This window comes from Callionymus lyra, chromosome 14 (assembly GCF_982586985.1).
Source record: "Callionymus lyra chromosome 14, fCalLyr1.hap1.1, whole genome shotgun sequence".
Classification (NCBI taxonomy): Eukaryota; Metazoa; Chordata; class Actinopteri; order Syngnathiformes; family Callionymidae; genus Callionymus; species Callionymus lyra.
In genome coordinates, this window is record NC_141831.1 from 1,740,093 (window position 1) to 1,766,280 (window position 26,188).

Genomic DNA, 26,188 nt, shown 5'->3' on the forward strand with positions numbered 1-26,188 from the left:
CGATATATTCAACTCACTATACGATAAATTCATATCACAATAAGATATATTCAACTCATGATACGATATATTCAACTCATGATACGATATATTCAACTCATGATACGATATATTCAACTCATGATACGATATATTCAACTCATGATACGATATATTCAACTCATGATACGATATATTCAACTCATGATACGATATATTCAACTCACGATAAGATATATTCAACTCACGCTACGATATATTCAACTCACGATACGATATATTCAACTCACGATGCGATATATTCAACTCACGATACGATATATTCAACTCACGGTACGATATATTCAACTCACGATACGATATATTCAACTCACGATACGATATATTTAGCTCACGATACGATATATTCAACACACGATACAATATATTCAACTCACGATACGATATATTCAACTCACGATACGATATATTCAACTCACGATACAATGTTTTCAACTCACGATACGATATATTCAGTTAACGGTACAATATATTCAACTCACGATAAGATATATTCAGCTAACGGTACAATATATTCAACTCACGATAAGATATATTCAACTCACGCTACGATATATTCAACTCACGATACGATATATTCAACTCACGATGCGATATATTCAACTCACGATACGATATATTCAACTCAGGGTACGATATATTCAACTCACGATACGATATATTCAACTCATGATACAATATATTCAACTCACAATACAATATATTCAACTCACAATACGATATATTCAACTCACGATACGATATATTCAACTCACGATACGATATATTCAACTCACGATACAATGTTTTCAACTCACGATACGATATATTCAACTCACGATACGATATATTCAGCTCACAGTACAATATATTCAACTCACGGTACGATATATTAAACTCACGATACGATATATTCAACTCACGATACGATATATTCAGCTCACAGTACAATATATTCAACTCACGATACGATATATTCAACTCACGATACGATATATTCAACTCACGATACGATATATTCAGCTCACAGTACAATATATTCAACTCACGATACGATATATTCAACTCACGATACGATATATTCAGCTCACAGTACAATATATTCAACTCACGATACGATATATTCAACTCACGATACGATATATTCAACTCACGATACAATGTTTTCAACTCACGATACGATATTTTCAACTCACGATACGATATTTTCAACTCACGATACGATATATTTAACTCACGATACGATGTTTTCAACTCACGATACGATATTTTCAACTCACGATACGATATATTCAACTCACGATACGATATATTCAGCTCACAATAGATATATTCAACTCACGATACGATATATTCAACTCATGATACGATATATTCAACTCACGATACGATATATTCAACTCATGATACGATATATTCAACTCACGATACGATATATTCAACTCACGATACGAAGAATTCAACTCACGATACGATATTTTCAGCTAATGATACGATATATTCAGCTCGCGATACGATATATTCAACTCACGATACGATGAATTCAACTCACGATACGATATTTTCAGCTAATGATACGATATATTCAGCTCACGATGCGATATATTCAGATCACGATACGATATATTCAACTCACGATACGATATATTCATCTCACAATAGATATATTCAACTCACGATACGATATATTCAGATCACGATACGATATATTCAACTCACGATACGATATATTCAGATCACGATACGATATATTCAACTCACGATACGATATATTCAACTCACGATACGATATATTCAACTCACGATGCGATATATCCAGATCACGGTACGATATATTCAACTCATGATACGATATATTCAGCTCACGATACGATATATTTAGCTCACGATACGATATATTCAACTCACGATACGATATATTCAACTCATGATACGATATATTCAACTCACTATACGATAAATTCATATCACAATAAGATATATTCAACTCATGATACGATATATTCAACTCATGATACGATATATTCAACTCATGATACGATATATTCAACTCATGATACGATATATTCAACTCATGATACGATATATTCAACTCATGATACGATATATTCAACTCATGATACGATATATTCAACTCACTATACGATAAATTCATATCACAATAAGATATATTCAACACACGATACAATATATTCAACTCACGATACGATATATTCAACTCACGATACGATATATTCAACTCACGATACAATGTTTTCAACTCACGATACGATATATTCAGTTAACGGTACAATATATTCAACTCACGATAAGATATATTCAGCTAACGGTACAATATATTCAACTCACGATAAGATATATTCAACTCACGCTACGATATATTCAACTCACGATACGATATATTCAACTCACGATGCGATATATTCAACTCACGATACGATATATTCAACTCAGGGTACGATATATTCAACTCACGATACGATATATTCAACTCATGATACAATATATTCAACTCACAATACAATATATTCAACTCACAATACGATATATTCAACTCACGATACGATATATTCAACTCACGATACGATATATTCAACTCACGATACAATGTTTTCAACTCACGATACGATATATTCAACTCACGATACGATATATTCAGCTCACAGTACAATATATTCAACTCACGGTACGATATATTAAACTCACGATACGATATATTCAACTCACGATACGATATATTCAGCTCACAGTACAATATATTCAACTCACGATACGATATATTCAACTCACGATACGATATATTCAACTCACGATACGATATATTCAGCTCACAGTACAATATATTCAACTCACGATACGATATATTCAACTCACGATACGATATATTCAGCTCACAGTACAATATATTCAACTCACGATACGATATATTCAACTCACGATACGATATATTCAACTCACGATACAATGTTTTCAACTCACGATACGATATTTTCAACTCACGATACGATATTTTCAACTCACGATACGATATATTTAACTCACGATACGATGTTTTCAACTCACGATACGATATTTTCAACTCACGATACGATATATTCAACTCACGATACGATATATTCAGCTCACAATAGATATATTCAACTCACGATACGATATATTCAACTCATGATACGATATATTCAACTCACGATACGATATATTCAACTCATGATACGATATATTCAACTCACGATACGATATATTCAACTCACGATACGAAGAATTCAACTCACGATACGATATTTTCAGCTAATGATACGATATATTCAGCTCGCGATACGATATATTCAACTCACGATACGATGAATTCAACTCACGATACGATATTTTCAGCTAATGATACGATATATTCAGCTCACGATGCGATATATTCAACTCACGATACGATATATTCAGGTAACAATACGATATATTCAGCTCACAATAGATATATTCAACTCACGATACGATATATTAAACTCATGATACGATATATTCAGCTAACGATACGATATTTTCAACTCACGATGCGATATATCCAGCTCACGATACAATATATTCAGGTAACAATACGATATATTCAGCTCACAATAGATATATTCAACTCACGATACGATATATTCAACTCACGATACGATATATTCAACTCACGATACGATGAATTCAACTCACGATACGATGAATTCAACTCACGATACGATATATTCAACTCACGATACGATGAATTCAACTCACGATACGATGAATTCAACTCACGATACGATATATTCAGGTAACGATACGAAATATTCAGCTCACGATACAACATATTCAGCTAACGATACGATATATTCAGCTCGTGATACGATATATTAAACTCACGATTCGATATATTCAGCTCACGATACGATATATTCAACTCACGATACGATGTTTTCAACTCACGATACGATATATTCAACTCACGATACGATATATTCAGCTAACGATACGATATTTTCAACTCACGATGCGATATATCCAGCTCACGATACAATATATTCAGGTAACAATACGATATATTCAGCTCACAATAGATATATTCAACTCACGATACGATATATTCAACTCACGATACGATATATTCAACTCACGATACGATGAATTCAACTCACGATACGATGAATTCAACTCACGATACGATATATTCAACTCACGATACGATGAATTCAACTCACGATACGATGAATTCAGCTCACGATACAATATATTCAGGTAACGATACGAAATATTCAGCTCACGATACAACATATTCAGCTAACGATACGATATATTCAGCTCGTGATACGATATATTAAACTCACGATTCGATATATTCAGCTCACGATACGATATATTCAACTCACGATACGATGTTTTCAACTCACGATACGATATATTCAACTCACGATACGATATATTCAGCTAACGATACGATATTTTCAACTCACGATACGATATATTCAACTCACGATACAATATATTCAGGTAACAATACGATATATTCAGCTCACAATAGATATATTCAACTCACGATACGATATATTCAACTCACAATACGATATATTCAACTCACGATACGATATATTCAACTCACGATACGTTATATTCAACTCACGATACAATATATTCAGCTCACAATAGATATATTCAACTCACGATACGATATATTCAACTCACGATACGATATATTCAGCTAACGATATGATACATTCAACTCACGATACGATATATTCAACTCATGATACGATATATTCAACTCACGATGCGATATATCCAGATCACGGTACGATATATTCAACTCATGATACGATATATTCATCTCACAATAGATATATTCAACTCACGATACGATATATTCAACTCACGATACGATATATTCAATCACGATACGATATATTCAACTCACGATGCGATATATCCAGATCACGGTACGATATATTCAGATCACGATACGATATATTCAACTCACGATACGATATATTAATCTCACAATAGATATATTCAACTCACGATACGATATATTCAACTCACGATACAATATATTCAGCTCACAATAGATATATTCAACTCACGATACGATATATTCAACTCACGATACGATATATTCAGCTAACGATACGATATATTCAACTCACGATACAATATATTCAGCTCACGATACAATATATTCAGGTAACGATACGAAATATTCAGCTCACGATACAACATATTCAGGTAACGATACGATATATTCAGCTCACGATACGATATATTCAGCTCACGATACAATATATTCAGGTAACGATACAATATATTCAACTCACGATACGATATATTCAGCTCACGATACAATATATTCAGCTCACGATACAATATATTCAGGTAACGATACGAAATATTCAGCTCACGATACAATATATTCAACTCACGATACGATATATTCAACTCACGATACGATATATTCAGGTAACGATACGATATATTCAGGTAACGATACGATATATTCAGCTCACGATACAATATATTCAGCTCACGATACAATATATTCAGGTAACGATACGATATATTCAGCTCACGATACGATATATTCAGCTCACGATACAATATATTCAGGTAACGATACAATATATTCAACTTACGATACAATATATTCAGCTCACGATACAATATATTCAGGTAACGATACGAAATATTCAGCTCACGATACAATATATTCAGGTAACGATACGATATATTCAACTCACGATACGATATGTTCAACTCGCGATACGATATATTCAACTCACGATACGATATATTCAACTCATGATATGATATATTCAACTCACGATACGATATATTCAACTCGCGATACGATTTATTCAACTCGCAATACGATATATTCAGCTCATGATACAATATATTCAGGTAACAATACGATATATTCAACTCACGATACGATATATTCAACTCATGATACGATATATTCAACTCACGATACGATATATTCAACTCGCGATACGATATATTCAACTCGCGATACGATATATTCAACTCGCAATACGATATATTCAGCTCATGATACAATATATTCAGGTAACAATACGATATATTCAACTCACGATACGATATATTCAACTCATGATACGATATATTCAACTCACGATACGATATATTCAACTCGCGATACGATATATTCAACTCGCAATACGATATATTCAGCTCATGATACAATATATTTAGGTAACAATACGATATCACAATATAAACATGAAACAGGTTCATTCAAGTCTCTGGTTCATCTTGGAATCTTCAGAACCTGGAGTTTTTCTCGAGGCAACGAAGCGTCAGGAGGTCGAACGACTCGTGTTCGTCACAGATGTTCCTGGTCTGTGTCGACACATGTCACACACTGACACACACACACCACACACATGATCAACAAACACTTATGTTTATTTCTACCAGCTTTAAGGTTCATTGATGCACATTTACAGACGTTGTTGTTCTTCCATGAATCTTCTCTCAACAACATGAATATTCATGAGATATTTGATGATGTTTAACGCATCATTAGAAATACATGAGTCGAGGGTTGAATCATCTCTTACAGGAAAACATCATAATAATCATATTAATGACTTGTTTGAGGTGAGAATCTTTAATGTATTTATGATCTAAAGATAAAGATCCTCAGATGCTGCCTCTGCTGGTCGATGTGTGTTGATGTCCGATCATAGTTGATTCATCGTTGATTCATATTCTTTATTAATGTTTTTACTTTTGTTACGTCTTTCATGAACATTTTCTAAGACCACGTTCAATGATTGACAGTCGAATAATTGTTCTTTATTCTACTTCAAAAAAACAGATTCAAAGTCACAATCATTTCCTCGACCGAGAAGAAGGACATCAGTTCACATCTGCATTCTTTGCTCAGAGCTGTTAGTTCGCTGTTATATCTTTATTTATCATCAGAGGTTCCTCGAGGTCTCTGAGCCACACGTGCTTCACACCAGACAATTATCATAATATTAACAATATTAGGATCACATTTGATCGACTTGAGCTCAGAACCATCGATTGATGAAGTATTTACTCTTGTTGTAGAAGTATTTACTCTTGTTGTAGAAGTATTTACTCTTGTTGTATAAGTATTAACTTTTGTTGTATAAGTATTTACTCTTGTTGCAGAAGTATTTACTCTTGTTGTAAAAGTATTTACTCTTGTTGTAGAAGTATTTACTCTTGTTGTAGAAGTATTTACTATTGTTGTAGAAGTATTTACTCTTGTTGTATAAGTATTAACTTTTGTTGTATAAGTATTTACTCTTGTTGTAGAAGTATTTACTCTTGTTGTAGAAGTATTTACTCTTGTTGTAGAAGTATTTACTATTGTTGTAGAAGTATTTACTCTTGTTGTATAAGTATTTACTCTTGTTGCAGAAGTATTTACTCTTGTTGTAAAAGTATTTACTCTTGTTGTAGAAGTATTTACTCTTGTTGTATAAGTATTTACTATTGTTGTAGAAGTATTTACTCTTGTTGTATAAGTATTAACTTTTGTTGTATAAGTATTTACTCTTGTTGTAGAAGTATTTACTCTTGTTGTAAAAGTATTTACTCTTGTTGTAGAAGTATTTACTCTTGTTGTAGAAGTATTTACTATTGTTGTAGAAGTATTTACTCTTGTTGTATAAGTATTAACTTTTGTTGTAGAAGTATTTACTCTTGTTGTAGGAATATTTACTCTTGTTGTAGAAGTATTTACTCTTGTTGTAGAAGTATTTACTCTTGTTGTAGAAGTATTTACTCTTATTGTAGAAGTATTTACTCTTGTTGTAGAAGTATTTACTCTTGTTGTAGAAGTATTTACTCTTGTTGTAGAAGTATTTACACTCATTCATTTTCTTTGTCACTTCATCCCTGACAAGGGTCGTGGGGTCAAAGGACAATCAACCTCTGTATGTTTCCGGACTGTGGGAGGAAACCGGAGTGTCCAGAGTAAACACACAACACGGGGAGAAAATACAAACTCACACAGAAAGGTCACATGTCAACTCCCTCCAGACCTGGAAGTGAACCGACAACCTTCTTGTCGTCATACGATCGAACCACTGAACCACGTGAACATGTGTATTTATTAATGTCCTTATTTTTCTTATTCTTATTTAAATCCTCTTTTTCAAACTATCTAACGTTGTGAACATCTTTAAGATCATCATTTGTTTGTGTATTTCATGAACGTTATCATTATTATGATGTAAACATTATTATGATGTAAACATTATTATGATGTAAACATTATCAGGATGTAAACATTATCAGGATGTAAACATTATTATGATGTAAACATTATTATGATGTAAACATTATTATGATGTAAACATTATCAGGATGTTAACATTATATCATAAACATTATCATTATCATGATGTAAACATTATTATGATGTAAACATTATCATGATGTAAACATTATATCATAAACATTATCATTATTATGATGTAATCATTATTATGATGCAAACATTATTATGATGTAAACATTATTATGATGTAAACATTATCAGGATGTAAACATTATCAGGATGTAAACATTATTATGATGTAAACATTATCAGGATGTAAACATTATCAGGATGTAAACATTATTATGATGTAAACATTATTATGATGTAAACATTATTATGATGTAAACATTATCAGGATGTAAACATTATATCATAAACATTATCATTATCATGATGTAAACATTATCATGATGTAAACATTATATCATAAACATTATCATTATCATGATGTAAACATTATTATGATGTAAACATTATATCATAAACATTATCATTATCATGATGTAAACATTATCATGATGTAAACATTATATCATAAACATTATCATTATCATGATGTAAACATTATTATGATGTAAACATTATATCATAAACATTATCATTATCATGATGTAAACATTATTATGATGTAAACATTATCATGATGTAAACATTATATCATAAACATTATCATGATGTAAACATTATTATGATGTAAACATTATTATGATGTAAACATTATCAGGATGTAAACATTATATCATAAACATTATCATTATCATGATGTAAACATTATATCATAAACATTATCATTACCATGATGTAAACATTATTATGATGTAAACATTATATCATAAACATTATCATTATCATGATGTAAACATTATTATGATGTAAACATTATCATGATGTAAACATTATATCATCAACATTATCATTATCATGATGTAAACATTATTATGATGTAAACATTATCATGATGTAAACATTATATCATCAACATTATCATTATCATGATGTAAACATTATTATGATGTAAACATTATCATGATGTAAACATTATATCATCAACATTATCATTATCATGATGTAAACATTATATCATCAACATTATCATTATCATGATGTAAACATTATATCATAAACATTATCATGATAATGATGTAAACATTATCATGATGTAAACATTATATCATCAACATTATCATTATCATGATGTAAACATTATATCATCAACATTATCATTATCATGATGTAAACATTATTATGATGTAAACATTATCATGATGTAAACATTATATCATCAACATTATCATTATCATGATGTAAACATTATTATGATGTAAACATTATCATGATGTAAACATTATATCATCAACATTATCATTATCATGATGTAAACATTATATCATAAACATTATCATGATAATGATGTAAACATTATCATGATGTAAACATTATATCATAAACATTATCATTATCATGATGTAAACATTATCATGATGTAAACATTATCATGATGTAAACATTATCATGATGTAAACATTATATCATAAACATTATCATTATCATGATGTAAACATTATATCATAAACATTATCATGATGTAAACATTATATCATAAACATTATCATGATATAAACACTCGTGCTCGTGATCTTCCTCCTCGTACGAGCCTCAGGTGAAGATCTCAAACACAAACCTCTTCACACTGAAGTCTTTGTCGTGGACTGAGCTCAACTGGGTCAGACTGGAGGGGGGGGGCAGCTGGACCTCAATGTGGCCCTTGTGTCTCGACTTCATCGGCCATGATTCCCTCGTTGGTCTCCAGTGCTGGAGGAGAAGAAGAAAAGTATTTTCATGAGACGAGATTTCAATGTGTTTTCACTGATGAGTCGTCGATAAAGTTGTGGATCTGCTGAATAAACAAGGTTTGGTGTAGTTTGTGCTCGAACAAGGATGTGTTGAGACTAATTGTTGCTGCAGGTGAAAGAATTAGAGAATCTGCAGGACTTTCATCTCCAGGAAGAAGCTGCTCGTGAAAGAACACGAGACGCCAGCGATTCTTCGACTCATAGAGACGTTATTATCATCGTCTACGCTTCTTAAATACATGACTTTACACTGGTCAAGGTCGTGGACTGTTTAAGGTCATGTTCGGTTCAAGGTCGTGGACTGTTCAAGGTCGTGGACTGTTCAAGGTCGTGGACTGTTCAAGGTCGTGGACTGTTCAAGGTCGTGGACTGTTCAAGGTTGTGTCAGGAGAAATAAATCAAGACTTTTCTGGTAGAACAAAGAGAAAGAACTGGAGGAAAGATCAGTATAAACACATCTTGCTATCATACTAACATCATTCCCATAATGCACTGCTTGCTTTGCTTGCAGGGGTCCATCGAGTCCGATGATGACGTCCACTTCTGTCCTCTACCGGTGAGTTCGATGATGGCTGAAAAGCCAGATTCTGGATCCACAGGTTCTATTACAGGTGGTAGGCCCTAGCTAGTGCATCCAGTACAGACTGGAGATCTTGTGGAGAGTGAGATACAAGAGCACACTCATCCACACACTGCAACTCAAGTATCCTCACTTTGTGTAGTTTGGTTGTTGCCTGCAGCTCCTAATATTAAAGAGGTTACCATCAAGCCTATATGCAACTGTTACCCCACTTTTGTCTTCAATGTCCTTGTGGAGAAGCTGGGTGACGCATAAGAGGAAGATGTTAAAAAGAACTGGTGCCAGTCACACCCTTGACCCCTGTACGACTGGGAAGGGGTCCGACTCTTGGCCTCTTATTGACACCCTAGCTGTCATTCCATCATGGAATTGACGGATGATGTTAATAAACTTGATGGGGCAGCTAACCCGGAGTAGGACGCCCCACAAGAGATCTCACCTCACAGTGTCGAAGGCTTTGGAGAGATCGACAAAAGCCATGAACAGGTCTTGATGATGCTCTGCACTTTTTTGGCAGCAGCGTTATAAAAACCATGTTGACTGTTGTTCTTCCTAAACATGCTCTGCGACTCAGGAAGCATTGGCTCAGCGATGTTGTTTACTAGCCTGTGAAGCATCACCTTGGCCAGGACCTTGCCTGCCACAGCGAGGAGTGATATGCCCCTATGGTTACCACAGACAGCTTTATCACCTTTGTTCTTAAAAATGGTGACAATTGTGGCGTCTCTCCATTGCTGTGGGATGTTTTCATCAGCCAGGACCATGGAGATGTAACGGTGTAATGTTCTCGTGCACAAATACCTTCCTGTTTTAAAAGTTCTGCAGAGATATTATCAGAGCCTGGAGACTTGTTATCCTTCAGGGTGCGGACAACTGACAGAACCTCTAGGAAGGATGGAGGTTGACTAAGGTTGTCCATAGGGGGGAATTCAGGCAGTTCTTCCAAGATGGTGTAGTCTGCATCAGAGTCCTGATTTAGGAGGTGCTGAAATGTTCAGCCCACCTTACTAGGATACTATCCTGGTCTTTCAGGACTTTAAGCCTTCATGAGGACCTTTGTCATTATCATGCGATTTTCTGTCCAGCATTCTGCACCTCTCATGGCCCGGGTATGGAGAACGTCCCTGATGTTACAGCGCCTTACAATAATGTAAACAATCAGGTGCCAGTTTTTTGAACGTGGATCATCCATGATGTTTATATTTGTTCTTTTGCTGGAAAATGGTGTTAGTTATGGTCAGGTTGAGCTCGGAACAGAGGGTCAGTAGCCTCATGCCATTTGAGTTGGCCTGACCAATCCCATGACTGCCAAACACCCCCTTCCAAATACCACTATCCCGTCCAACTCGAGCATTGAAGAATTAAGAAACATCTTAAGACGTTTCTATTTGTTCAGGCTTTTCCTTGATTTTCTGGAACTCCTGTTATGTTATCAGTTTTATCTTGATCTTTAAAGTATATACTTTATTGAATATTGTTTTGATTGTTTAAGCGCTTTGTGACCCTGGTCCGGAAAAGTGCTATACAAATAAAAATTACTTACTTACCTACTTACTTACTTTGGGATCTGACGGAGAGCTTCATCCAGAGCTAGGTAAAAGGAGTCTTTAGTCTCATTGTCAGATGGTAGAGTTGGAGCATATGCACTAGTAGTACGAGAAGTGTGGCATAGTGGCTCTTTTCCAGGGGGATGCGTTGGGTCATCAGCCTCTCACTGATGCCCACAGGTGATTCTGTAAGCTTAGGCAGTAGTGTGTTCTTAATGGCCAGGCCCACACCGTGCAGAAGTTGTCCACCTTGGGGATAGCCTTTCCAGTAGAAAGTGTAGCCCATGCCCTCCTCTGTTAGACCCTCATCAAGGAGCCTGGTTTCGCTCAGGGCAGCATGTCAATGTTATAGTGTCTCAACTCAGACGCAACCAGGGCTGTCCTTCTATGAGGTTGTTCAGACTTGCCAAAAGAGTCCAAGAGGTTTATGTTCCATGAAGCCAGCTTGAGGTTAAAATACTTGTTTCTTTTTTTTTGACCGCAGAAGTGGAATGACCCGACAGTGGCGGTAGCCTGTCAGGTGAGGGTTGAGTGGGCAATTTTTAGGCCACCTTTTCTAGGCCCTTCCTCGCTTGAGGTGAGCAGTATGGTCCCTATATAGGGGCTGCTCAGTCGCACAGGGGTCTGCCGAGAATAGCTGCCACTCAGCCCCAGCTAAAGGCGACCTTTACCCTGTGCCGCAGACGTGCAGGGCTCTGACTAGAAGCTCCAGGTCTATTCAAACCTGCTCCTGTCGCCAAAAACCCCATCTCTGCCAGACTTTGACCAGATATGGACCCAGGTAAGTTCACCGTGGTCATAGGTGGATACCTGCGCAATAGGATATTTTAAGTGCTCTAGGGGTGCGCTATCATCAGTAGCACTATCTTCACCAAGATGGGGTAGGTCCTAGCTGCAGGAGGCTGCCGGGACCTAGCTCTTGTTTAGCCCGCCTGTTGTGCACCGCCAGCACATGCTTTTCTGTTGGGGTGCGCTCCCTTAGCCTTTATCTCAAAAGACTAACCCACAAGGCAGTGGGTCTATTTGCCCATAGCTGGGGCAGTGGTTGACGGGCGTCAGGGCACGACCACTGGCTGGTGGACCTGCACACCACATCTCTGGGGCCACTGCTGCTCCGAGATCCCCTGTAGTTCAGCCTTACTATCATACTAACAACGAATACAAATTTTTGTTTAATTCTAGTTGAAAATTGTTGGATTATAGTTGAAAATTGTTGGATTATAGTTGAAAATTGTTGGATTATAGTTGAAAATTGTTGGATTATAGTTGAAAATTGTTTGATTATAGTTGAATATTGTTTGATTCTAGTTGAATATTGTTTGATTATAGTTGAAAATTGTTTGATTATAGTTGAAAATTGTTTGATTCTAGTTGAATATTGTTTGATTATAGTTGAAAATTGTTGGATTATAGTTGAAAATTGTTGGATTATAGTTGAAAATTGTTTGATTCTAGTTGAAAATTGTTGGATTATAGTTGAAAATTGTTTGATTATAGTTGAAAATTGTTGGATTATAGTTGAAAATTGTTTGATTATAGTTGAAAATTGTTGGATTATAGTTGAAAATTGTTTGATTATAGTTGAAAATTGTTGGATTATAGTTGAAAATTGTTTGATTATAGTTGAATATTGTTTGATTACAGTTGAAAATTGTTGGATTATAGTTGAAAATTGTTTGATTATAGTTTAAATTGTTTGATTATAGTTGAATATTGTTTGATTATAGTTGAATATTGTTTGATTATAGTTGAAAATTGTTTGATTATAGTTGAAAATTGTTTGTTTATAGTTGAAAAATGTTTGATTATAGTTGAAAATTGTTTGATTATAGTTGAAAATTGTTGGATTATAGTTTAAATTGTTTGATTATAGTTGAATATTGTTTGATTATAGTTGAATATTGTTTGATTATAGTTGAAAATTGTTTGATTATAGTTGAAAATTGTTTGTTTATAGTTGAAAAATGTTTGATTATAGTTGAAAATTGTTTGTTTATAGTTGAAAAATGTTTGATTATAGTTGAAAATTGTTTGATTATAGTTGAAAAATGTTTGATTATAGTTGAAAAATGTTTGATTATAGTTGAAAATTGTTTGATTATAGTTGAAAAATGTTTGATTATAGTTGAAAATTGTTTGATTATAGTTGAAAAATGTTTGATTATAGTTGAAAAATGTTTGATTATAGTTGAAAATTGTTTGATTCTAGTTGAAAAATGTTTGTTTATCCATTAGATAAGACTCTCACAGGCCTGGAGTCCCTCTGACCTTAAATAATGACTGGCAGCTGAAATGGGACTTTGTGACTTTAAGAGACATGAGCAGCTTCTATTGTTGATGAGACAATCGTCCACACATTCATATAAGAGCAGAATAACTTGTCATATCCTCATATCAGAGCCTCTCGTCTCAACGGTCTGGACATGGGTGAGTGTTTGATTCTTTTATTCTTCTTTCAGTTCTTCACGGACGTCAGTGCAGGAGCTGCTCAGAGACGTTTGTTTTCAATCTCATTGATCTTCAATAGATAAACACCAGGTCCTCGAGTCACATGATCACCTGCAGCTCGAGTCACATGATCACCTGCAGCTCGAGTCACATGATCACCTGCAGCTCGAGTCACATGATCACCTGCAGCTCGAGTCACATGATCACCTGCAGCTCGAGTCACATGATCACCTGCAGCAGGAAGGACTTGAACATGGACTGAAGAAACTGATGTTTGTTGAGAGTGTGAGTCGAGTGTGAGTCGAGTGTGAGTGTGTGTGAGTCGAGTGTGAGTCGAGTGTGAGTCGAGTGTGAGTCGAGTGTGAGTCGAGTGTGAGTCGAGTGTGAGTCTCAGTGACTCAAGAGACGTTTGAACCTCATGAGTCTCTGGCTTTAAAACCTGCTCCAGGTCTGAGATCTTCTCTCGTCTCTGACGCTCCTTCTGAACCAGGGGTCGACAAGCTCGGTCCTCAAGGGCCGCAGGGTTTGCAGGTCTTCGTTCCAACCGTACAAACATACACATCTTAACCAATGAGGTTTGAGCTGAAACACCTGACGATCAACTGATTCACTCCTAAGACGCCTGGTTGGTCAAACTGTGTTTCTTGCTTGGTTGGAACAAAAACCTTCACACCCTGCGGCCCCTGAGGACCAAGCTTGCCCACCCCTGATCTAAACCTCCAGGAACGAGTGTATTATTGTGAAATAAAGTGTGAAAGTGCTTTTATTTTGAAAGAAAACCAGCTTTTCTCTCATTTCATTCCAAAAATAAACCTTTAAAATAGTTTTTTTTTTTTCGAGTCCTTCAAGCCAACGACACAAACTCTCTCACACGTCACACAAGTGTGTGAGGAGACGCGCGCGCACACACACACACACACACACACACTCACACACACGCACGCACGCACGCACGCACGCACGCACGCACACACACACACACACACACACACACACACACACATTATTTTCAGTTTTATCTGAAGGTCAAACAGTGAAGTAGAGGTTGAACTACTGAAGGTCAGAGTTCAAGCATCGTGACCCTGAGGAAGTGAGTGTGAGTGACAGAGACTCTAACATGTCCACAGTGAGTCCTTGAGGTCCAGGGTCACTTGGATCATCAGTGCCAGGTACGAGCGACGCTGACGTTGATCTTCTCAAGTCTCTCTGTTGTTCCCACAAACACGTCCTTTGTTCCTGGACAATAGATATTGTTCCGGGACCACAAAGAGCAGCTCTGGCCTCTCGGCGCCGTCTCCGGGTGTCCTGGTGACGCCTGCGCCAGAGAGGGCAGGACTCAGTGGACACTGTGACTGATCCAGATGTTTTTTTAGCCTGGACACGGCAGCACCGCGTCAGGAACCTTCTCGTCGTTGTCGTGGAGAACCTGATCCGAGCCACAGATGTTCCCGGTCACGCAGCCGTGGCTTTGCAAAGCTTTAGGTGCTGAACCCGTGTGGATGTTTGGGTCCATGAGACGGTTCCGGCTTTGATTCGCTTGCGTGATGGATGAGTGTCGCGGCGGGTGAACGAGGCTCGGCCGGTGCTTGGATGTGCTGTGTGCTGGTGTGCGCGGTGTGTGCGGCCGTTGTGCTCATGTCTTATGCGCCCTCAGGTTGCTATGACTGCTGTATCCGGTGCCTCGGGGCAGTGCCCTACGCCTCCCTGGCGGCCACGCTGCTGTGCTACGCCGGCATGGCCTTGTTTTGTGGCTGCGGGCACGAAGCTCTGGCCCAGACCCAGGTCCTGGTTGAGACTTACTTCGCACGCAACCCCGAGGACTTCTCCGTCATGGCCTCCTTGTGAGTTCTTTTCTGCCGGTCTACGGTTGGACGGGTGGACTAACTCTGTCCTTCGCAGTATCAAGTACTTCCAGTACGTGATCTACGGCCTGGCGTCCTTCTTCTTCCTCCTCGGCGTTCTGCTGCTGGCCCAGGGTTTCTACGCCACCAGCGCCGTCAAGCAGAAGTTCGGGGAGTTCAGGAGCACCCAGTGTGGACGTGGCCTGACCCTGACGGTGAGACACGTGATCCAAATGTCGTTTGTCCTTGATGTACTTGAAGTATAAGTAAGTCTTAGATAAGGTTTCTATTACTGAGACGTCAGAGAGTCTTTGCTTCAGTTCCAACGTCACCATGAGTTTAATTTCATCTGAGAAGCTTTTATTTCGAGTCTAAACCCCAAAGAAAACCAACTTAACAACTGTTGCTTCACTGAGAAACATAAAAATATTCTTCAAAGGAACCTGAGGAACGTAGTTTGAAAAAGTAGATGTTTTTTGATAAGAAATCAATAATAATAAAGAGCGATAGAACTGTTTTTACAGTGAAGATCCAGAACTATCACCTTAGCAGCCTTAAGGACTCTCAGTGTCTTTCTGAGCCGGACCATAGCCCGGATGAGATGCATTGTGGGTTGTGTCAGGAGGAACATCTGATGTAAATGCTGTGCCTAAACCAAATATGCGAATCGCAAACATGACCGGATCGGTCGAGGCCCGGGTTAACGACGACCGCCATTGGTGCCGATGACCTACAGGGCAAATATGGAAATGTGGCAACTGTGGGTGGAAGTGGAAGGAGCAGAAGAAGAAGGCGGGTTCAGGAAGAGAGAGAATAGAAAATGCAAGGGTCCAGGACTGAGACGAGGGACTTTGAATATTGGGACGATGATGGGAAAAGCTAGAGAGTTGATTGACATGCAGAGAATGAAGGTTGGATATACTGTGTGTCCAGGAGAGCAGCTGGAAAGGTAGCAAAGCGAGAAGCTTAGGTGCAGGTTTTAAGTTGTACTACTATGGTATTGATAGGAGGAGAAATGGAGTAAAGTTTATTTCCTCAAAGAGGAGTTTGTTAGGAATGTCCTGGACGTGAAAAGAGTGTCAAGATAGACTGACGAGTCTGAAGCTTGAAATTGAAGGTTTGATGTTAAACGTTATTAGTGGCTTCACCCCACAGGTGGGAGGTGAACTAGAGGAGAAGGAAACATTATTAGTGGCTACGCCCCACAGGTGGGAGGTGAACTAGAGGAGAAGGAAACGTTATTAGTGGCTACGCCCCACAGGTGGGAGGTGAACTAGAGGAGAAGGAAACGTTATTAGTGGCTACGCCCCACAGGTGGGATGTGAACTAGAGGAGAAGGAAACGTTATTAGTGGCTACGCCCCACAGGTGGGAGTTGAACTAGAGGAGAAGGAAACGTTATTAGTGGCTACGCCCCACAGGTGGGAGTTGAACTAGAGGAGAAGGAAACGTTATTAGTGGCTACGCCCCACAGGTGGGATGTGAACTAGAGGAGAAGGAAACGTTATTAGTGGCTACGCCCCACAGGTGGGATGTGAACTAGAGGAGAAGGAAACATTATTAGTGGCTACGCCCCACAGGTGGGAGTTGAACTAGAGGAGAAGGAAACGTTATTAGTGGCTACGCCCCACAGGTGGGATGTGAACTAGAGGAGAAGGAAACATTATTAGTGGCTACGCCCCACAGGTGGGATGTGAACTAGAGGAGAAGGAAACGTTATTAGTGGCTACGCCCCACAGGTGGGATGTGAACTAGAGGAGAAGGAAACGTTATTAGTGGCTACGCCCCACAGGTGGGATGTGAACTAGAGGAGAAGGAAACGTTATTAGTGGCTACGCCCCACAGGTGGGAGGTGAACTAGAGGAGAAGGAAACATTATTAGTGGCTACGCCCCACAGGTGGGATGTGAACTAGAGGAGAAGGAAACGTTATTAGTGGCTACGCCCCACAGGTGGGAGGTGAACTAGAGGAGAAGGAAACATTATTAGTGGCTACGCCCCATAGGTGGGATGTGAACTAGAGGAGAAGGAAACGTTATTAGTGGCTACGCCCCATAGGTGGGATGTGAACTAGAGGAGAAGGAAACGTTATTAGTGGCTACGCCCCACAGGTGGGATGTGAACTAGAGGAGAAGGAAACGTTATTAGTGGCTACGCCCCACAGGTGGGATGTGAACTAGAGGAGAAGGAAACGTTATTAGTGGCTACGCCCCACAGGTGGGATGTGAACTAGAGGAGAAGGAAACGTTATTAGTGGCTACGCCCCACAGGTGGGATGTGAACTAGAGGAGAAGGAAACGTTATTAGTGGCTACGCCCCACAGGTGGGATGTGAACTAGAGGAGAAGTAAACGTTATTAGTGGCTACGCCCCACAGGTGGGAGGTGAACTAGAGGAGAAGGAAACGTTATTAGTGGCTACGCCCCACAGGTGGGATGTGAACTAGAGGAGAAGGAAACGTTATTAGTGGCTACGCCCCACAGGTGGGAGGTGAACTAGAGGAGAAGGAAACATTATTAGTGGCTACGCCCCACAGGTGGGATGTGAACTAGAGGAGAAGGAAACGTTATTAGTGGCTACGCCCCATAGGTGGGATGTGAACTAGAGGAGAAGGAAACGTTATTAGTGGCTACGCCCCACAGGTGGGATGTGAACTAGAGGAGAAGTAAACGTTATTAGTGGCTACGCCCCACAGGTGGGAGGTGAACTAGAGGAGAAGGAAACGTTATTAGTGGCTACGCCCCACAGGTGGGATGTGAACTAGAGGAGAAGGAAACGTTATTAGTGGCTACGCCCCACAGGTGGGAGGTGAACTAGAGGAGAAGGAAACATTATTAGTGGCTACGCCCCACAGGTGGGATGTGAACTAGAGGAGAAGGAAACATTATTAGTGGCTACGCCCCACAGGTGGGATGTGAACTAGAGGAGAAGGAAACGTTATTAGTGGCTACGCCCCATAGGTGGGATGTGAACTAGAGGAGAAGGAAACGTTATTAGTGGCTACGCCCCACAGGTGGGATGTGAACTAGAGGAGAAGGAAACGTTATTAGTGGCTACGCCCCACAGGTGGGATGTGAACTAGAGGAGAAGGAAACATTATTAGTGGCTACGCCCCACAGGTGGGAGGTGAACTAGAGGAGAAGGAAACGTTATTAGTGGCTACGCCCCACAGGTGGGAGGTGAACTAGAGGAGAAGGAAACGTTATTAGTGGCTACGCCCCACAGGTGGGATGTGAACTAGAGGAGAAGGAAACGTTATTAGTGGCTACGCCCCACAGGTGGGAGTTGAACTAGAGGAGAAGGAAACGTTATTAGTGGCTACGCCCCACAGGTGGGAGTTGAACTAGAGGAGAAGGAAACGTTATTAGTGGCTACGCCCCACAGGTGGGATGTGAACTAGAGGAGAAGGAAACGTTATTAGTGGCTACGCCCCACAGGTGGGATGTGAACTAGAGGAGAAGGAAACATTATTAGTGGCTACGCCCCACAGGTGGGAGTTGAACTAGAGGAGAAGGAAACGTTATTAGTGGCTACGCCCCACAGGTGGGATGTGAACTAGAGGAGAAGGAAACATTATTAGTGGCTACGCCCCACAGGTGGGATGTGAACTAGAGGAGAAGGAAACGTTATTAGTGGCTACGCCCCACAGGTGGGATGTGAACTAGAGGAGAAGGAAACGTTATTAGTGGCTACGCCCCACAGGTGGGATGTGAACTAGAGGAGAAGGAAACGTTATTAGTGGCTACGCCCCACAGGTGGGAGGTGAACTAGAGGAGAAGGAAACATTATTAGTGGCTACGCCCCACAGGTGGGATGTGAACTAGAGGAGAAGGAAACGTTATTAGTGGCTACGCCCCACAGGTGGGAGGTGAACTAGAGGAGAAGGAAACATTATTAGTGGCTACGCCCCATAGGTGGGATGTGAACTAGAGGAGAAGGAAACGTTATTAGTGGCTACGCCCCATAGGTGGGATGTGAACTAGAGGAGAAGGAAACGTTATTAGTGGCTACGCCCCACAGGTGGGATGTGAACTAGAGGAGAAGGAAACGTTATTAGTGGCTACGCCCCACAGGTGGGATGTGAACTAGAGGAGAAGGAAACGTTATTAGTGGCTACGCCCCACAGGTGGGATGTGAACTAGAGGAGAAGGAAACGTTATTAGTGGCTACGCCCCACAGGTGGGATGTGAACTAGAGGAGAAGGAAACGTTATTAGTGGCTACGCCCCACAGGTGGGATGTGAACTAGAGGAGAAGTAAACGTTATTAGTGGCTACGCCCCACAGGTGGGAGGTGAACTAGAGGAGAAGGAAACGTTATTAGTGGCTACGCCCCACAGGTGGGATGTGAACTAGAGGAGAAGGAAACGTTATTAGTGGCTACGCCCCACAGGTGGGAGGTGAACTAGAGGAGAAGGAAACATTATTAGTGGCTACGCCCCACAGGTGGGATGTGAACTAGAGGAGAAGGAAACGTTATTAGTGGCTACGCCCCATAGGTGGGATGTGAACTAGAGGAGAAGGAAACGTTATTAGTGGCTACGCCCCACAGGTGGGATGTGAACTAGAGGAGAAGTAAACGTTATTAGTGGCTACGCCCCACAGGTGGGAGGTGAACTAGAGGAGAAGGAAACGTTATTAGTGGCTACGCCCCACAGGTGGGATGTGAACTAGAGGAGAAGGAAACGTTATTAGTGGCTACGCCCCACAGGTGGGAGGTGAACTAGAGGAGAAGGAAACATTATTAGTGGCTACGCCCCACAGGTGGGATGTGAACTAGAGGAGAAGGAAACATTATTAGTGGCTACGCCCCACAGGTGGGATGTGAACTAGAGGAGAAGGAAACGTTATTAGTGGCTACGCCCCATAGGTGGGATGTGAACTAGAGGAGAAGGAAACGTTATTAGTGGCTACGCCCCACAGGTGGGATGTGAACTAGAGGAGAAGGAAACGTTATTAGTGGCTACGCCCCACAGGTGGGATGTGAACTAGAGGAGAAGGAAACATTATTAGTGGCTACGCCCCACAGGTGGGAGGTGAACTAGAGGAGAAGGAAACATTATTAGTGGCTACGCCCCACAGGTGGGATGTGAACTAGAGGAGAAGGAAATGTTATTAGTGGCTACGCCCCACAGGTGGGATGTGAACTAGAGGAGAAGGAAACGTTATTAGTGGCTACGCCCCACAGGTGGGATGTGAACTAGAGGAGAAGGAAACTTTATTAGTGGCTACGCCCCACAGGTGGGAGGTGAACTAGAGGAGAAGGAAACGTTATTAGTGGCTACGCCCCACAGGTGGGATGTGAACTAGAGGAGAAGGAAACATTATTAGTGGCTACGCCCCACAGGTGGGATGTGAACTAGATGAGAAGGAAACGTTATTAGTGGCTACGCCCCACAGGTGGGATGTGAACTGGAGGAGAAGGAAACGTTATTAGTGGCTACGCCCCACAGGTGGGATGTGAACTAGAGGAGAAGGAAACGTTATTAGTGGCTACGCCCCACAGGTGGGATGTGAACTAGAGGAGAAGGAAACGTTATTAGTGGCTACGCCCCACAGGTGGGATGTGAACTAGAGGAGAAGGAAACGTTATTAGTGGCTACGCCCCACAGGTGGGAGGTGAATTAGAGGAAGAGGAAACATTCTGGAGTGAGGTAGATGAAGTGATGCAGAATATCTCCAGAGGTGAGCGAGTGATGATTAGTGAAGACTTCACACCTGCAGTGACATCACACAGGTGAGTTCTCACCTGCCGTGACATCACACAGGTGAGCTCACACCTGCGGTGACATCACACAGGTGAGCTCTCACCTGCGGTGACATCAGACAGGTGAGCTCACACCTGCGGTGACATCACACAGGTAAGCTCTCACCTGCGGTGACCTCACACAGGTGAGCTCTCACCTGCCGTGACCTCACACAGGTGAGCTCACACCTGCGGTGACATCACACAGGTGAGCTCACACCTGCGGTGACATCACACAGGTGAGCTCACACCTGCGGTGACATCACACAGGTGAGCTCACACCTGCGGTGACATCACACAGGTGAGCTCTCACCTGCGGTGACATCACACAGGTGAGCTCACACCTGCGGTGACCTCACACAGGTCAGCTCTCACCTGCAGTGACCTCACACAGGTGAGCTCTCACCTGCAGTGACATCACACAGGTGACCCTCTCACCTGCAGTGACATCACACAGGTGAGTTCTCACCTGCAGTGACATCACACAGGTGAGCTCTCACCTGCAGTGACATCACACAGGTGAGCTCTCACCTGCCGTGACCTCACACAGGTGAGCTCACACCTGCGGTGACATCACACAGGTGAGCTCACACCTGCGGTGACATCACACAGGTGAGCTCACACCTGCGGTGACATCACACAGGTGAGCTCTCACCTGCGGTGACATCACACAGGTGAGCTCACACCTGCGGTGACCTCACACAGGTGAGCTCTCACCTGCAGTGACCTCACACAGGTGAGCTCTCACCTGCAGTGACATCACACAGGTGACCCTCTTGTCTCCTCAGTACATCATCGTCTCGTACGTCCTGGCGTTCATCTGGCTCGCCGTCTTCGCCCTGAGCGCCATCCCTGTCTTCTTCCTGTTCAACATGGAGCAGACGTGCCACAACATCAACCTCCTGGCCGAGACCACGCCCAGCATCAACCAGCACGGCTGGATCTGCATGGACGCGCGACAGTACGGTGAGTCCGTGAGGGACTCGAACCCACGTCTAGACTCCTCAGTGTCTCTCGGTTCCAGGTCTGCTGCCCTGGCACGCCATCCCCGGCAAAGCCTGTGGAATGTCTTTGGCGTCCATTTGCAAAACCAGTGAAGTGAGTCTAAACAGAACCTTTTGTTTTACGTGAACATGTCATACTGAGCTCCAGCGAAAGTACTGCATAGTTTACTATGTGGTACATGTTTTTTAAAAACATTTATTAGAGATAAAAATATCTTTTAGGTTCGCCTCGGATTTAGGTTTTTATTCAGGTGGAAATATGGATGATGAACAAACATAGACTTTATATAAAAACACACAAGTATATAAAAAACACTAGTATATAAAAACACACTAGTATTTAAAAACACAAATGTATATAAAAACACACTAGTATATAAAAACACAAATGTATATAAAAACACACTAGTATATAAAAACACAAAAGTATATAAAAACACAAAAGTATATAAAAACACATGAGTATATAAAAACACACTAGTATATAAAAACACAAAAGTATATAAAAACACATGAGTATATAAAAACACACTAGTATATAAAAACACATGAGTATATAAAAACACATGAGTATATAAAAACACACTAGTATATAAAAACACATGAGTATATAAAAACACACTAGTATATAAAAACACAAAAGTATATAAAAACACATGAGTATATAAAAACACACTAGTATATAAAACACACTAGTATATAAAAACACACAAGTAAATAAAAACACACTAGTACATAAAAACACACAAGTAAATAAAAACACACTAGTATATAAAACACAAAAGTATATAAAAACACATGAGTATATAAAAACACACTAGTAAATAAATACACACTAGTATATAAAACACAAAAGTATATAAAAACACATGAGTATATAAAAACACACAAGTAAATAAATAGACACTAGTACATAAAAACACACAAGTAAATAAAAACACACTAGTATATAAAACACAAAAGTATATAAAAACACATGAGTATATAAAAACACACTAGTATATAAATACACACTAGTATATAAAAACACACTAGTATATAAAAACACACTAGTATATAAAAACACATGAGTATATAAAAACACACTAGTATATAAAAACACACTAGTATATAAAAACACACTAGTATATAAAAACACATGAGTATATAAAAACACACTAGTATATAAAAACACACTAGTATATAAAAACACATGAGTATATAAAAACACACTAGTATATAAAAACACACTAGCTACTATGTTCTGAAGTGATTTGTTTTAATGTGATCGTGACAAAGTTCATGAAGAAAGTTTTTCTGGCGTCAAAAAACTTTCACTAGATAATTAAAGAAAAAAATTGTTTTTTACATTGATTAGAAAGTGAAAAGAGAATGTGTTTAATGTCAAGAGTGTATTTATACAAGGATGAGATTTATATTGAAAGTGTAGTAACCACAATGTATGTGTAGTATTGTCCAGTACTTGACTCTGGTGTTGTGATAGTGTAGTAACAAGTATATATGTGTAGTATTGTCCAGTACTTGACTCTGGTGTTGTGATAGTGTAGTAACAAGTATATATGTGTAGTATTGTCCAGTACTTGACTCTGGTGTTGTGATAGTGTAGTAACAAGTATATATGTGTAATATTGTCCAGTACTTGACTCTGGTGTTGTGATAGTGTAGTAACAAGTATATATGTGTAGTATTGTCCAGTACTTGACTCTGGTGTTGTGATAGTGTAGTAACAAGTATATATGTGTAATATTGTCCAGTACTTGACTCTGGTGTTGTGATAGTGTAGTAACAAGTATATATGTGTAGTATTGTCCAGTACTTGACTCTGGTGTTGTGATAGTGTAGTAACAAGTATATATGTGTAGTATTGTCCAGTACTTGACTCTGGTGTTGTGATAGTGTAGTAACAAGTATATATGTGTAGTATTGTCCAGTACTTGACTCTGGTGTTGTGATAGTGTAGTAACAAGTATATATGTGTAGTATTGTCCAGTACTTGACTCTGGTGTTGTGATAGTGTAGTAACAAATATATATGTGTAGTATTGTCCAGTACTTGAATCTGGTGTTGTGATAGTGTAGTAACAAGTATATATGTGTATTATTGTCCAGTACTTGACTCTGGTGTTGTGATAGTGTAGTAACAAGTATATATGTGTAGTATTGTCCAGTACTTGACTCTGGTGTTGTGATAGTGTAGTAACAAGTATATATGTGTAGTATTGTCCAGTACTTGACTCTTGTGTTGTGATAGTGTAGTAACAAGTATATATGTGTAGTATTGTCGAGTACTTGACTCTTGTGTTGTGATAGTGTAGTAACAAGTATATATGTGTAGTATTGTCGAGTACTTGACTCTTGTGTTGTGATAGTGTAGTAACAAGTATATATGTGTAGTATTGTCGAGTACTTGACTCTGGTGTTTTGATAGTGTAGTAACAAGGATATATGTGTAGTATTGTCCAGTACTTGACTCTGGTGTTGTGATAGTGTAGTAACAAGTATATATGTGTAGTATTGTCCAGTACTTGACTCTGGTGTTGTGATAGTGTAGTAACAAGTATATATGTGTAGTATTGTCCAGTACTTGACTCTGGTGTTGTGATAGTGTAGTAACAAGTATATATGTGTAATATTGTCCAGTACTTGACTCTGGTGTTGTGATAGTGTAGTAACAAGTATATATGTGTAGTATTGTCCAGTACTTGACTCTGGTGTTGTGATAGTGTAGTAACAAGTATATATGTGTAATATTGTCCAGTACTTGACTCTGGTGTTGTGATAGTGTAGTAACAAGTATATATGTGTAGTATTGTCCAGTACTTGACTCT

The 26,188-nt window shown here is 39.3% G+C and overlaps 1 protein-coding gene across 1 annotated transcript in view; it reads left to right on the forward strand.

The window, feature by feature from the left end:
- The first annotated feature begins 16,149 nt into the window (after positions 1 to 16,149).
- plp1b (proteolipid protein 1b) overlaps positions 16,150 to 26,188 on the forward strand; it is an 18,654-nt gene continuing 8,615 nt past the window's right edge. The window contains exons 1-5 of the mRNA XM_087807875.1: positions 16,150 to 16,257; positions 16,430 to 16,616; positions 16,675 to 16,831; positions 23,146 to 23,323; positions 23,382 to 23,463. Of these exons, the coding sequence (XP_087664001.1) occupies positions 16,218 to 16,257; positions 16,430 to 16,616; positions 16,675 to 16,831; positions 23,146 to 23,323; positions 23,382 to 23,463 (644 nt within the window). The 5' untranslated portion in view covers positions 16,150 to 16,217. The remainder of the gene's footprint in view (positions 16,258 to 16,429; positions 16,617 to 16,674; positions 16,832 to 23,145; positions 23,324 to 23,381; positions 23,464 to 26,188) is intronic.